At 41.8% G+C, this 16,481-nt stretch overlaps 1 protein-coding gene across 19 annotated transcripts in view; it reads right to left on the reverse strand.

The window, feature by feature from the left end:
• Window positions 1–16,481, reverse strand: part of NRXN1 (neurexin 1) — a 1,211,037-nt gene that overhangs the window by 594,579 nt on the left and 599,977 nt on the right. For all 19 annotated transcript variants that reach the window (XM_040224802.1, XM_040224806.1, XM_040224800.1 and 16 more), the window contains 2 exons: window positions 12,743–13,124; window positions 11,454–11,644 (listed from right to left, as the gene is read on the reverse strand). In XM_040224802.1, coding sequence (XP_040080736.1) covers window positions 11,454–11,644; window positions 12,743–13,124 — 573 coding nt within the window. The remainder of the gene's footprint in view (window positions 1–11,453; window positions 11,645–12,742; window positions 13,125–16,481) is intronic.

Below are 16,481 nucleotides of genomic sequence, written 5' to 3' on the forward strand. Positions count from 1 at the left end.
TCTAGCAGGGTACAAAGTATAAAAGGAAGGTTCTTCCCCATCATAATGGCCTGTTTAATGCAGGTAAACTGCATTAAAGTTAGATATAGGGGGAAGTCACCAGGGTTTTCTGGAGAGCTTGAAAGGAAAAAGTGATACAAAACACACAAAAAAGCTTTACAGACATTGTCAAAAAGCTTCCAAAATACTATGAGCTTCAGGGTCAAATAAAATTCTTATTTTTTACTTAGGTACCTGAACTTTTCTGTATTTTTTAAAAAATGAATGAATTACTTCTGTGCTTAAAGGATGGAATATTCTCAATCAGGTCATCAAATACCAGTATAAAATTCCTTAGGGCAGGTCCCCAAACACTTTGTTCTTCCAATATTTAAATTACCTTTAAGGAGAAATGCAGATAGTTAACAGCAATGATCAAAAAGTGGGGCTGGATGTGCAGGGAACTTTCCCTTAAAGCTAGGAGAATGGAGGGCTTTAATAGTTGAATGGACTAGCCAACAGCCTGCTGAAACAAGCTGATGATGGAAGAACAGGCTAACCTCCAATCATCCAATCAAATTCTATATTTGCCTGGGGCTGCTTTAGGCATCTATAAATGCAAATGTTCTATGGAATGCATATAAGGACACAGATCAATTAAAATTGTTGGCTGTTGTATTGGAGGAAGACTTCAGGGGCTAAGGAAACAGACCCAATATATAGGTTCTATACAAGGCATAGAGATGGGAAGAGCATGTGGAAAGTGAAAGGGAAAATGTCCAGTTATTTTGCAATTACCAGAAGTGACAGTTTCAGTGCTACAGCACTACACAGGTATTGTAGTAACGTCAAATGTTCTGAAGAACTACATTTTACACAAGGGAAGAAATATTTTCTTTTATTACATGACATTTTTCTCTAAGATTTTTCCATGAACCAGAGCAGAAGGATAGTTTGGGGATGATTCAAGTGCATTATATTTATTGTGTACTTTATTTCCATTATCATTACATTGTGATATAAATAAAATAGTTATACAACTCAAACCATAATGAAGAATCAGATCATCAGGCATTACCCTAGATTCTCATTAGGGTATGCAACCTAGACCTCTCTCATGCGCAGTTCACAGTAGAGTTTGTGCTCCTAGGAGAATTTAATGCTGCTGCTGATGTGATAGGAGGCACAGGCAGGAATGTGAGTGATGGCACGTGGCTGTAAAAACAGCTGAAACTTCATTCTGCTCACCTGCCATTCACCTCCTGTTGTGCGGCCCGGTTCCTAACAGGCCAAGAACTGGTACTAGTACATGGCCCCAGGGATTGGGGACCCTTGTTGTAGATAACTTGTTTTGTGTTTCCTGCAGTTGAGGAATACAGAATTGCTGTGTTATAGGTACAGTACATTAGTACAGGACTTTAAAGATCTAGAAGAAGTCTTTATACAGGCTCTGATCTCCACAGAGAAACCAGTGGTGGAATCTAAACAGTGAGTGTGTGGAAGGGGAATGGCGGGGTTCAGACAGAACCTAGAACAGCCTGGCTAGGACTGCTAATACCCAGCCTCTAAGAAACCTGGGAATGCTGGCTGGGCTGTCCTGCAGCAGGGCAGTTATGAGATAGTAGCCTGTGAGAATGTTGCCAGTGCCTGTCATATCCCGGTGGGCCTTACAAATCCCTTGCCTTATAAACATTTAGGCTTTAAAGAACACACTGGCTGAGCTTCTGCATGGTTGTGAGAATTAAATGAGCTCTTATGAGTAAAATACTTATAAGAGTTCATGGGATATGATCAGCCCTCAGAAATAGCTAAAATAATTATTACTGTTATTTAATTTTACTATCACTACTGTTTAGGTGAGATGTTTAACTTTCTTAAACCTTAGTTTCATCATCTACAATGTGGATAAGTACAGCAGCCTTACCAATTAGCCACAAAAAAATGAGGGAATAATATATGCAAATCTTGTAGCTAGTGCTTAGTGAAAAGCAGATGATGAAGAAGATGGTATGGGGGACGTTGCCTAAAGATACACAGAAATAAATGGTAGATGCTTAGTTACAAAGCTTTATTGCTTCTTGCATTACCCTTAAGAAAAACCACAATAATTAATTGCAAAGGCCAAGGAAGGGCCCCTTATAAGAGTGGACCCAGAAAACCACATTAATGTGGCATTAACAGGAAAGCCTGGTTGACCTAATTTGGTTCTGAAGTAGTTTCTGGAGGTCCCTCCATTTTATGAAAATGATGGGCCAGCAGCAGCACAGTGGCATTAACAATGTGCTTTCCTAGTGAGTAAAGACTGCAGAACCAGCTTTGCGGCATCTCTACAGTAGTAGCGGTGACTGTGTACTATGCCTACCCAATTTTCCATTCTATTCCCATTTTGACCTATGGCTTCGGACAAACTGTCCAGGGTCAAGGGTAGAAGCTAGTTGTCTTGTGAGTCACAGCAAAAGAGGGCTGGAGCTGCATTATCAAGAAACCCCAACTCAATGGAACAACTGCCTGCAAACTATAGTAGTATTCACTTCTGAGATGTACAACTAGCAACTGAAACATTACCCCGATGCCAGCTGGGGCCCCTCTTTCCTTAGTTCTGGAGGAGCCCTGTTTGCATCTTTGCAATCCACAGAGGATGAGAATCTAGCTTCCTTCCTCCTGTGTTCCTGTGAATTCCGGGAAACTGTGAGTCCTGCTTTGGCTTCTGTATCCCCTGTGCTGCCTCACTCCCGATGAACACAGTCTCTGTCTCCACCACAAAGTACTTTTGTCCAGCCCAAGCATTTATGATCTTAGTCATCTGAACAAGTTGGTGCCATACAATGCCTGACTTCCTACCATCTAGATGACTGTAGCCTCAATCCCCAGCCCCTGCTCCATAGCAAGGCAACCCCATCCCCTCGATTTTTGCACAGCAGCTTCAAGGTCACCTTTGGGAGCCCTTGATGGCCCTGCTTACACCCCAAGTAGACTGTCCACATGTTTCTTCAACAAATCCAGGGTGCCATATTTCTACAGTGTGACCCTGCCTCCTGATCACACACAGGATGTGAGTTCCAATCAAATTTACTCCCCCAAGAATGTGGCACCGGGACTCCCAAACTCAAGTGAGTTGCTCTTGGGTATCTGAGTTGGTCAGGGGTAGAAGGCCAGGTCTGGGGATGCCAAAATTTTGCCAATGCTGGTGAAAGCAGAGAAAACCAGTGTGCAGAGGAGGAGAGCATGTGGCCTCCCTGTGAAGCTGGGAGAAGGCAGCTCCCAGCCCTGGTGGAGACTGGGAGAGGAAGAGAGACTGGCTGGTTGCCGACAGCATTCCTGATATGTTCTCAAGAGCTCCAGCTATAAACTCTGTCTTTCTTGTCCTTGGGCTCCTGGAATGCTACACTCTGCCCCATTCCCTCCTTTAAGTTCACCTGAATGGGTTTATGCTTCTTGTACCCCCCAAAATCTTTGTCTTTCTCTCCCCTCAGGAAAAAAAAAAAAAGAAGATGGAGGTCTGAGAGCAATGAAAGCTAAGACTTAAGTCCTTCTTCAGTGAGAGAGATGACATCAAGCTTGCCTTCCCAAATGGTCCTAATGTCGGGAGCTTTTGGCAGAGAAGCTCAGCCTCTAAGAAGACAGCTCAGCCACACTCCTGATGCTCCCTGAAGAAGGACACACGTGGAAGTCCTAGCTGTGATGAGGCTGAGGCCCTGTGAGCAGTCACCTGGCCCTTAAGGACTCAGCTCTGAGCACATGCAGGCATTTTCTTCTTCACAGCATCCACGGCAGCTTTAAGAGCTCATCCTCTCTCGTCCCCTTCTCCTTCTGCCTTCAATCTTTCCCAGCATCAGGGTCTTTTCCAAAGTCAGGGGAAGGACAGAGGTCCTTAAAGTTGCACCAGAAAAAAAAGCTAATGGGTGGCCCACATGCTACCAGGCTTCATCTTGAGCCTGTGGCCAACCATACGAATTGCTTTCTCTTGTGAGTCCACAGAAGGCCTCACCTTTATTTTCTGCACGTGCTCCAGGTGGTCAACAGCAGTCAACTGAGGTGAATGCAAGAAATATTAATACAATTTGTTTTCCCTGGTCTATTGTGAAAAGTGTTAAACTGGGGATTTGAAGACCAGCCAGATCTAGAACACTATCTGACTGGTTGTGCAGTCTCTCCTGAGCATGTTTCTCTCATCTGTAAAAGGAAAGGCTCAGATCAAAGTGTCTCCCAGATCCCTTTGAGTAAAAAGTTCCCAGGATTCTAACAGTGGGAAAAGAAATTTTAGATAATAGAGTTGATGGGAGTTGAAAAAAAAAAAAAAAACAGAAAAAAAACTAAGCATAGTAAAACAATGCCCAAAGTAGAAAAGATTCCAAAACAAGTATCAATACATGAGTGAAGAAATTGGAAAAAAAAAAAAAAAAAAAAACCTGGAGGGGTGGGATGGGATGGGATGTGGGAGGGAGGTTTAAGAGGTAGGGAACATACGTATACGTATGGCTGATTCATGTTGATGTATGGCAGAAACCAACACAACATTATAAAGCAATTATCCTTCAATTAAAAATAAATAAAAAAGAAAACAGAGTCAGAGTTGCTGGTAGGGAATAAAGAACTTAAACTCTGTGGCAGTCATGGAAGCTGCTCCAAGGGTTTTAAGGAAGCAGGAGGAAGAGCTTCCAAGCAACACATTAGACAGCAGGTCCGAGAAACTGGGCATGAGGAGGAAAGGGTGTCTTGGAGGGGCTGGGTGTTGGTGGGGAGGGAGAGTGGGATTAAAACAAACTGACAAACTCATTATAGTACAAAGAAGAGAATGAGACTGATTTCTGCAAAGTCTGAGATTTCAATGGAGAAGTCAGGAGAGAAACAATAGTTTCATTTCTCCAATTGTCTTTCAGTTCTTATATGGGAAACGGCTTAACAAAAATGTCAAGTCTCACTTTTATGTACTCAGAGCCCAATTGTCTCTGTTCTGCACTCTGACAATTGCCTCCAGAGTGGTCTCTCTCCTTAGCCCATCCTCTGTACCAAAGTCAAAGGAATGATTCTTAAGCGTACCATAATACTCCACTCTCCCACCTAAAACCCCTTCATTCCCTCCTCTTCATCTTCTGCCATGATGTTTAGCACCTTCTGAATGAGCAAATCATCCTGCTCCCTTCTGAGAAGCTATGAGAGCCTTCCAACACACAGCCTCCTCCCCAGGGACCATCTTTTAAGCTCTGGTTTAATCTCATGCAAATCTACCTCTGTGTTCATAGCTACTGGGTCTGAGGAAGTAAGCCTGACCACAAGCAGCAGGACAAACGCCCATGAAGCTGTGCTCTAAAGAGGTCCACTCACCATATTAGAGCACGTCTTTGGGGAAATCTGCAAGTGAGAAGAGGAGGAGAGTAGACAGAAGTGGAAATACATACAGGAGAGAAAGTAACAGGTAGAAGCCATGAGGCAGAAGCAGAGGATCTATGTGGGAGCAGACACAGCAGAGAGAGGGTTGGAGGTGTAGGCTTGGATTAGGGAGCAGTGGGTACTCCCGATGGCTCAGAGATAAAGAATCCACCTGCAATGCAGTAGCCTCAGGAGATGCAGGTTCAGTCCCTGGGTGGGAAGATCCCCTGGAGAAGGGCATGGCAACAGACTCCAGTATTCTTGCCTGGAGAATCCCATGGGCAGAAGAGCCTGGAGGGCTACAGTCCAACAGGTCACAAATAGTCAGACGCGACTGAAGCAACTCATCATACATGCACACACGGGCACTCGTATCCAAGGAAACACTTCTGAGGGTTGCTCTTGAGACCCCAGTATGACAGTCAGAACAAAGTTCTTATTCTCTGCGTGGCTGCATTGTTCAGTAGCTGAAAGGATGTCTTGTCTCTCTTACTTCCTAATGGGTCCTTAAAATAATCTCCCATTAGCTGAAGTAATGTGGGTAAATCTCTTTCCCTTACAAACTGAAAAAAAAAAAGAAAAATAAATGCAATAAAGACAGCCTAACCAATAGGACAGACAATATGCTTGATGCCATCTCCTGCTTTAAAGCTAAGCTCAAAGTCAGATTGAAAGTTTTGTATTTGTGTAAATTATCTGGGCAAGGCAAGCAGGCTGTCAGATGTCACTTGGCTGAGTACACAAAGTCAGAGTGTATTTAAACATGATCAGAGCTTTGGAATAGAATCTGGATCACTGATGTTGTACAGTTATGATCTGTCAAAAACACAGAAGAAAGAAAGAGGGGGCCTATGTGGTCTATACGGGTAGGTAGCTGAGTAATAGGGACTGATATGAGATCAAGATGAAAAGGGCAAGAATGCTATTTATCTTCAAATCTCTGCTTAGAGATTGAACCTATTTGTAAGGAAAGCCCTGGTTGGGTTGTCTCTGCCTAGGGGAGCTCTTAGTGGCTTAGAACCTGGATCAACAACAGCAGGTGTTTGCTTTTCAAGGTGGGTGTAAGGAGGGCTACGCGGGACACTAACAGGCAGACGCTGCTCATGTGTTGACAAGGGAAGAGACAGGATGGGAGGTCAGAGGGAGCGCTCGCTCAGGGCCCCCAGGGGCGAGGAGTGTGGGGTATGAGAGAGCGAAAGGGCCAAGCTCTGCCTGAGCTGACCCACAGTTGCCCTGGAAGTGAATTATCCCCTTTTAAGTAATTTTGCTAAGTGGCCACCTGAGGGCACTGTATCCTCTGCACCTAGGAATCATTTATTTTCTCCTCATGAAGGAAATTTTCCTCAGTTTGCTGAAGGATAAACTTAAGTAATGCCTTAAGAAAAGGGGCCCATGGACCCAAGGAACATTGGGGCTTGGGGAGGAGGCAAAGATGACCCTTCCCTCCATCTTTGTTCTTGAACTAGATTAACGAATGAGCAAAACTGACCTCAATTCAAATCCCTGGGTAATCAATTGCAAGGAGTAAGTAAAATAACCTCATTTAAATCTATTTTTTAATGTAAAAATTAACTTTGAATAATAAGTAGTTCCCTAAACAGTATTTTATAGTGTCAGAGACTGTGTAAAATAGAAAAAAAAAAACATAAATAATAAAAAAATCCATTTAGTGTTTAGCAGGGAGTCAATAGACAGGAGCTCCTTCCCATGTACAAACACATGCAAGCAAACAGACGTGTCAAATACAGGAACAAGGGAAGGGACAGCAGGAGGAGTTAAGCCAACCCTTTCTCTTTCTAAAGGGGGCAGGACCCAGAAGTTCCACAATGCAAGCAGGTACAGCTGTGTTAGGCAATCACTGCACAGAGCAAGTTTCTGCTGCTCTTTCCATAGCAAGAGCTTGTACATAAAAGCCAGAGAGAATGGGACACAAACAGCTGGGAAATAAAGATGAAAGCAAAACTGTGTCAGCGGGGAGAGACATGCAACCCCCTGGGAACGCGGCAGCGTCATGAAAAACAATTTGAACAAGGTCACAGGCGGGGATTCTTCTGAGAGATCATTAGACTCTCGCCCATCTCTGACCACCTTCTTCCCAGTCAACCTGGGGAATGGGGTAATCAGCATCTAGCTTGCACATTTCCACACAAACCAATGTCTATATAGTGAAACAGAGCCACAAACAGAACCATGTGAAGACTAACCGCGGAATTCTGGTTGGGCAAAAAAAAACAAAGTCGGCTTCCCAGCGCCAGCGGAGACTAGAGAGACGCTTCCCCCGCCCCACCAGCCTCCCAGACGCAGGTTTTGCAGCCTTATGCTGCCCTCTAGTGTCTTTTTCTGGTATGGTTACATAAGAAAGAAAAATATTCCCAAGGCTCCTGAAGCAACCAAAGATTACTTTGGCTGAGAACTAGGAAAACAAAAGTAAAATCCTAATATGAAAGCAAAAGCAGGCTTCGCACTAAAATTCGAAAGTGAGTTAAATTTGGCCTCAGCATAGGCACGGCATTTTTTCAGGGCTTTGAACCTCAGCATCTGGATTAGTGAGTGTAGGAGATCTGCATTGGATCCTTCGGTCTGGAAGATCCCCTAGAGAATGCAATGGATTCTCACTCAGTATTCTTGCCTGAAGAAGCTCATGGACAGAGGAGCCTGGGCCCCAGTCCATGGGGTCACAAACAGTCAGACAGGTCTGAGCAACTAATACTTTCACTTTAAAAGTGCAGACACCTGGCCTTTCCTGTACATCATTCTCAAAAGATCATTGCTTCAGTCTGTCTGAGAAGGGTGCAGAAATACGAACCCCATGAACCCCACCACACACTTGATGCTTTTAATCAGGGAGACCTCACTATGAGAGGAACTGAAGTATGTGGCAATGACCGTACAGAGTGTGGACTAAATCTGATCGTTTTCTTTTAATTCTATAAGGGCAAAAAAAGTACAAAATAAAATTATTATCTAAAGTCAGTCATCTTTCATTGTTCTTGCATTTAGAGTAGCTGAATCCTACATGACTAGCTAGCGTGCCAAGGAAACAGTGCTATGAAAAAGGAATGAAATTGGGTTATTTGTACTGATGTGGATGTACCTAGAGTCTGTCATTCAGAGTAAAATGAGTCAGAAAAAGAAAAGCAAATATAGTATATTAATGCCTATATGTGGAATCTAGAAAAATAGTACAGATGAACCTGTTTGCAGGGTAGGAATAGAGATGTGGATATAGAAAACCGGTGTGTGGATGGAGGGGAGTGAATTGCGAGATTGGGATTGACGAATGTGCACGGCCATGTGAAAAATAGATGGGTGGTGGGAAGCCATGGTATAGCAGAGAGCTCAGCTTGGTGTTCTGTTTTGACCCAGAGGAATGGCATGTGGGTGGGCTGAGGGAGGTCAAAGAGGAAGGGGATATACGTATACATATAGCTGATTCACTTCATTGTACAGCACAAACACAACATTGTAGAGCAACTAGACCCACCCACCCACAAAAAAATCAGAGTGAAGAGTGCCTGTGGATGTCTCCTTTCTCATTGAGCCCTCCTAATTCCAGGGGGCATCCAGGTGGGAAGGAGAAACAATGTCTCGTTGCTCTTCCTTCAGGGTATCTCTGAGAACTTCCCTCCTCTAGTACTCTACGTTGTGATACCTGATTACTTTCGGAGTCCTGATGTGGGTCTAGGGAATCCTGTTCTCTGTCCTGTAAATGTTCACTTAGTGTCAGCCTTCTTGGAACAGAAAGCTCTTTGTGATAGGAACCCTACTGCCCTTTTTTCTGCCATGCTCTCCACATAGAGCACAAAACAAACACTTAGTTAATACCCCTCATCTGACCAGGGCCCCTGACTGCACACACCAAAACGCTGTGCTTGCAGAAGCTGGGAGATGTCCACCCCAGGACCACAGGTTCTCCCCAGGTTCCCTCTTGCTGGGGACACACAAGGCAAGGGGGCTTCTTGGGGTTATTGTTGCCATTGGATCACACATCCATCTGCAGGTCCACAGATTTGCTTTTTAATGTTTAACTTTTAATTTTAGAAACTTGGTTTTACTTTCTGGCACACTCTGGTAAGTCTAAACACAAAGGAATTTCACAAGGTCAAAGGGGGCATAATCATTAGTACAGAATCTTTGTCCACCTGAGAAATTTACCTCCAATGTAAATTGTGCTAATTTTTTAAACACAAAGGCATTCAGTCAGGAGTCAAAAGTTAGCATCTTCATATTATATAAAATATTATTTTCAACTCATAGTTTTCATTTTTACTACAGATAAAGCCTTTCTTATATTCAGAATCACGAAACACTCCATGCTTTAATAAAAATCAGCTCTGCGGGTTTCTTAGGTTTGTAAAAGTCCCGTCCACTACTAGAAAGAATCCCATACGATGTCATCCAATTACCCTCACTCTGATTTTTTAAGGAACAATAGGCAAATATTTATTTATCAGGACATAGCATCCTACTTGTCCTATAAAATACCCACTGCCTGGCACTGCTTCTCTCTTAGGTCTGAGCAGTTCTGCGCATGCCACAGGCTTCAACCGTGAACTGCTTCTTTTCCGGCCATTTTAGCCTCCCACCTGGTGTTCACAGTTTCTAGGGAGGCTCATTTACGCTTCCCAAGGTCTCTTCCTACACAAACAGAACCCCATTTTGCTTTCGCTTTTGTGTCTGACACGGCCAGCACACTGACTGTCACAGTCTCTCTCTTTTCCTTGACAATTAACCTGAGCCTGCTGTGCAAAACTGGGGCCCCTACGAGATAGGGATAGAAAATGCCCTCTCTTCACTTCAGTCAGAGAGAAGAAACAGGGTTAGCCTGTAAAATAGCATTTCCTTTGAGCTGCATTTTACTTTTTGAGCTCACCTATTAGGTTCGTGGGCATAAACAGGCTCTCTTTGAAGTTAACAAGAGTCTGACTCTGAGACAAGGGTTACAGCCATCACCACATACTTTATGTGTTAGACAAATAAAGTACCGGGATTGTAAATATATTCTGCAATTACAGAAAGTGAAATCCTTTCCTTTCCTTCTTTCACCCTGCTTAGAAAGAATATTTTTTCTCTAGAAAGAAAGATTTTCTCTTTTCAGTTCCCAATTCCCCTATGTATTTGTCTTTCAAATCAAAGGGAAAGATCTTATCAATAGAAATGAACAGCTCTTGCCAGGCAAACATGTGACCATGATGATTCCCACAGGGCTTTGGAACATATCAGGATAGAACAGAAGGAACCATGGAGGGGGCGTGTATCAGAACTGAGGTTATGTTTTGGTCTGCTGAAGCAGTTGTTTTAACCCTGGGCAAGTCATTCAAAGCTCACATTTCCTGCAATCATATTAAAGTGCTAATAACCACTTGTCCAATGTTCGCTGTCATGGCAAATGAGACAGAAGCTATGGATATGCTCTGAGTGAATCACAAAGTCCCACTCAAATAGACACTTCTGTTATTTTCTCCTATTACTGACAAGTTTTCTAAGCATTTTGTCTTGCTCATTTGAGTAATCAAGTACCAATAAGGAAGGGAAAAAGTCTGTTAAGACTTTCCTAGCAGCTGGTGAAAGAATATTTGCATTGGTCTATGTGGGTCTGGCAGATTCATCATCAGAGACTCAGGGTACAAGCCAGCCTCAGATCCCTGCTGGTCAGAGGCTCCGTATGTATCTAGGAAATCTCACCAAGAAAAGAAAACGAATAAGCTCTAGAAGAAACTCATTAGTTATCTGGTTAACTTGACTCCAGATTGATTAAAAGCTGTTGGGACGAAAAGGTGTTGCAAACACCTACTTTTCTTTATAATAACATGACTAAGAATACATTTTTCTCACTCTTTAAATTTTAATCATGCATGCATTCTTAGGTGTTGTATTTTTTTGAGCTGCTATTAAAAATACATGTTTCTGCCATATAAAAGGAGGAACAGACACTTGTGTGCTGTATTATTAACTACATGCTAGAGATGAAATTCTGGTCAGTCGCTGCAGAAGGCACACACACACACTCACACACACACACACACACACCCCAAAGCCAAGGACGTGTCACATGTACACAGCCACGTGTGTTCCTGCCTGCTGCTTTGACTTCGCACACTTACTCTTAAGATCCAAGTTCCTGGCTCCTGCCGTGATTTGCGTTGTGATTTTCGTGTCGATCTTTACAGTGTGGAGGTTGCTGGTGTCCCTTGATATCATCACGTTGTGCCACTGATTGTCATTAAGAGGTTTATTTGAGCTCCCTTTGATGAGGTTAGCACCATTTCCCAAATCAAACACATAATGTAAGTACCTGGGAAAAAAGGGAAGGTGAGAAAGTGCCATCACTGTTTGAATTTTTTGATGGAGTCAAACTACATGTTACAAATATGAGATCTCTTTTTCAGGTAGTTGTGTCTTTGCTAGAAATCATCAGAGTGAGTTGTACAGAAACATGTAGGAAACACTAGTCTGTTTCAGGAAGGAGGATTCTTTATTGTGTTCAATACAGGAAATAGTGAACATACTTCTAAAATTGCGGTCCACATTCCACTTCATCACTGTGGAAAGTAAACATCTATCACTACACACTCCCTGCTGTCACCACTTTCTCCATCCTCTGCCAACCACACTGAACTGGCAGTCCTCAGCTTCTTTCACCTGGATTCATAGATCTTCCTAATTTCCCTGAACCTGTGCATGACCTTCCCTGACTCTCCTGAACCTCTACACAAGACCATCTTAGGAAACTCTCTGGTGGTTTTCTGCTAAATTCCTGTGTTTACTTGTATCCCCGCTGGTCATGTGCATCCATGCACCTTGCAGTTGGTGGAATGTGAAGTATGTGAAGTGTGCGTAAGAGTATATATATGGACTTCCCTGGTGGCTCAGTGGTAAAGAACCTGTCTACCAATGATACTTGGATTTGATCCTTGGGTCCGGAAGATCCACTGAAGTGGAAGTTTCAAGAAAATGTCATAAAAATCTTTTAAAATTCTTCAAGAAACTCTGACATAGAATTAAGCTTTAGTTAAATGGGATACTGTGGCTTGAAATAATCTGATTGCATGCATTAGCTATTTAACTTAGCACAAATTAGCCCACAAGTGTGTAGAAATTCTTTTGTAGAATTACCATGTACATAGTAAAGAAATGCACATGTGAAGAGTAAGATTTATTTAATGCCTATGGTAAATCAAAACTTGACATTATTTGTACTTTATGTATGGAAATTTAGGTATAAAGAACCGCACTGAATCCCTCTTAACTTTATAAGATACCTAAGAAGGGATTTAAACAAATGCTTTATTTGCAAACCACCTTCCTTCTTCTGCTTAATGTATAGTTATGGAAAATGAGGTTCATTTTCCCAGAGCTCTAATTATTTGTCATTGAACAGACCTATACTTACCCTTTAACTAACTCAACCACAATGAAGTCATTTCCATCCCCACTGTTATACAGAATTAGTCCATCTAGGGATGTTGTCTTGAACTGGAAAAAAAGATGCATAGATGTGTAGGCTTGCAATGTAGCTAAGGCAACATAGCTTGATTTGGTCTTAAAGGTGACAGGGTCTGCTATGATGTTCCTGAAGCCAAACCTGGCGTTGAGCTCACAATAATCTATGTCGCCATTTTTGCACAAGTCAATGTATGCCATTCCATTAAATGTCAGGCTCTGCAGGTGTCCAATGAAGTTGGAGGGAACAGAAGACAGATACCGGCGTTCCGTGATGATGCCAGTCTCTATATTATGGAACTCCAGCCTTGTATGATCCCCTGCCATTTGACCTAAAAGGGAAGATAGTCTATTACTATTTTCTGCATCCACAGGGCACTTTCAACTTTAGACTTCCATAACAATATCACATTTTAAAATGCAAGGATCTACATACCTCCTTGATATTCAGTTATATTTAAAAAACAAACAAAGAAATGACCTTACAGGGTGAGACTGAATCAGATAATATTAATAAAACTTTCTTAGCTCAAGTTTTAAGCTCTGCCCCAAATTTTACATTCACTCAAGTTTTAGAATTTTTTTACAGGTAGAAGAAAGAAGTGAAGAAAGGAATGGAGAATTGGTAGGAAGGAAGAAGAGAAAGGAAAAGGAAGGAAGGAAGAGGGAGAGGGCAGGAGGGCGAGAGAGAGGGAGAAGGATTAGGGGCAATGATTGTCCTGCGTCATCCCAACAGAAAGTGATACATCCCAGCTCCACGGTGATGTGATGTTTGTCTTTATTGAGAATGTACTTCAAGAAAAACAAACAAAAAAAAGCAACAGTATATTTTCCAACAGCAACAGAAATATTGAAGACCTGCTGACTGTTCTTCCAATATGAACCATGAAAATGTGTTTGAAATTAAATATGTACTTTGCACCTTCTCTTTTTGGTGCTGAATAATTTCCAGTCTTTCCTAGAGCTGGTCTCCTAGTCAAGCAGAATTTCTGTTGATCTTTTCTGTTCCTCTGCTATTTTCCTTGCACTTAGGTTTTGGATATCAAAATTGAGCACAACATACTGATTCAAGGCATGTCCAGTTTTTAGAATACCAGTAAAATTAGTCCACATTATCCCAAGGTATAATCTTAAACACCATAATGTGAAGCTTGGTTGCCAAGTTATTTAGTGATTCACTCTTCAATTCAACTCCATCCCTGTTCATCCCACCATCTTTCTGTACCAACCCCATTAAAAGCTTACCTAGTCCTTTCTTTACCTCCAGAGTGATAACTATACCTACCATCAAGGTTGAAATAAAAATTAACAAAGATGTGAACTTGTTTTCTAAAGCACAGCATAAATTACTCTTATCATCACTAGTAATTTGTCCCCAGCATCTTGTTCTCGTCTAATTAAACTGTCATTCGGTTTCTTTAGAAACTCAAAAATGTCATTTAAATTGCAATCAAATTCTTCCAGGTGTTAGCTTTACTACTCAATTTGGCATAATTGAAAAATGTATTGAGCTTACCCTATCCCATCATCCCTGATATTAATGAAAATATGAATTAGAACTGATCCCAGTCTCAGATCTGAGAAAAGGCACTGAACCTTCTTCCTATGTGTAATAAAGATTGAACATCACCTGTCCTGGGCCTCCTTCAGCCAGTTTGACAGATTTACATTTCTTTCATCAAGACAATAAAATACTAGGTGAGATTTGAAAAGAAATCTCTGTTATTAAATTATAAAAGGCATACTTTTTGTTGTACAATAAAAATTGCTGGCAAACTCAATTGATTTTGGTACTAATAAACTCATTGGTATTAAAAACTCTCCTCCAAGTGGTACTTAGCTCTTCTTAATTCCTGAACCTCTTTGCTAGTCCTTGATCGTGACAACAGTTCCTGTCATCCCTTAATATGCTGTGAGTTTTTCTTTTTCAGTTATCAGTTTGTTCTGATTCCTTCTCTGCAAATGTGTTTTTTTTAAAAGACAAAAATTACCACTATAAATAGCTCTCTCTTCTCTCTCCTCCCCAGGATGCCTCTTTCTTGTCTATCCCATGCAAAAACGCAACAGGAAAGAGCAAAATCTGATTTCTTGTTGGATCTGTTTCTTTTACTTCAACCTTTGTATTTTGTTGCTTTTGTAACTACAATCACTAAAAGGATGCTGTCTATTTATAGCTGTAAGCATACATAATGTCCTGCTTGGAGGGGACCCTGCCTCTCCACCTGAAGATTAAAGTGCCTTTGCTTGGCTCACAGGGAGATAGTCTGACTCTGACCGCTGTGAATGGCTGCAGAAAAGAGGATAATTAACACACCCCCTCCCCAAAGCTGGCCAAGCCAGGAAATATTTTGCAAGAATTTTGGCCTTTTTACTTTACTTAGGTACCTCCTCACCCTCTCTGTTCTGTAAAAGAAACTAGGAAACTGGCATTCAGACCCGACAAGACTCTAGGACACTAGTCTGCCATCGTCTCTGATGCCTGGCTTTCTGAATAAAGTTGCTATTCCTTGCCTCAGCACCTTGTCTCCCGATTATTGGCCTATCATGTGGCGAGCAGATCAAGCTACAATTCGATAACAATAATATTAAATCCTTAGAAATTCTGGTTTCTCCTATGACCTCATTTTATAAATTAATTAATTAATTTTAAGTGGAGGCTAATTAGGTTACAATATTGTAGTGGTTTTTACCATACAGTGACATGAATCCGCCATGGGTGTACATGTGTTCCCCATCCTGAACACCCCCTCTCACCTCCCTCCCCATCCCATCCCTCAGGGTCATCCCAGTGCACCAGCCCTGAGCACCCTGTCTCATGCAGGGTTCACATATAGTAATATACATGTTTCAATGCTATTCTCTCAAATCATCCCACCCTCGCTTTCTCACACAGAGTCCAAAAGTCTGTTCTTTATCTCTGTGTCTTTTTTGCTGTCTCACATATAGGGATCATCATTACCATCTTTCTAAATTCCATATAAAATGCCTTAATATACTGTATTGGTGTTTTTCTTTCTGACTTACTTCACTCTGTATAATAGGCTCCAGTTTCAGCCACCTCCTTAGAACTGATTCAAATACATTCTTTTTAATGGCTGAGTAATACTCCATTGTGTATATGTACCATAGCTTTCTTATCCATTCATCTGCTGATGGACATCTAGGTTGCTTCCATGTCCTGGCTATTGGTAAACAGTTCTGCAATAAACATTGGGGTATACGTGTCTCTTTCAATTCTGGTTTCCTCAGTGTGTATACCCAGCAGTGGGATTGCTGGGTCATATGGCAGTTATAGTTCCAGTTTTTTAAGGAATCTCCACATTGTTCTCCATAGTGGCTCTACTAGTTTACATTCCCACCAACAGTGTAAAAGGGTTCCTTTTTCTCCACTCCCTCTCCAGCATTTATTGTTTGTAGACTTTTGAATAGCAGCCATTCTGACTGGCGTGAGATGATACCTCATTGTGGTTTTGATTTGCATTTCTCTGATAATGAGTGATGTTGAGCATCTTTTCATGTGTTTGTTAGCCATCTGTATGTCTTCTTTGGAGAAATGTCTGTTTAGTTCTTTGGCCTATTTTTTGATTGGGTTGTTTATTTTTCTGGAATTAAGCTGCAGGAGCTGCTTGTATATTTTTGAGATTAATTCTTTGTCAGTTGCTTCATTTGCTATTATTTTCTCCCATTCT

This window comes from Oryx dammah, unplaced genomic scaffold (assembly GCF_014754425.2).
Source record: "Oryx dammah isolate SB20612 unplaced genomic scaffold, SCBI_Odam_1.1 HiC_scaffold_25, whole genome shotgun sequence".
NCBI classification, from domain to species: domain Eukaryota; kingdom Metazoa; phylum Chordata; class Mammalia; order Artiodactyla; family Bovidae; genus Oryx; species Oryx dammah.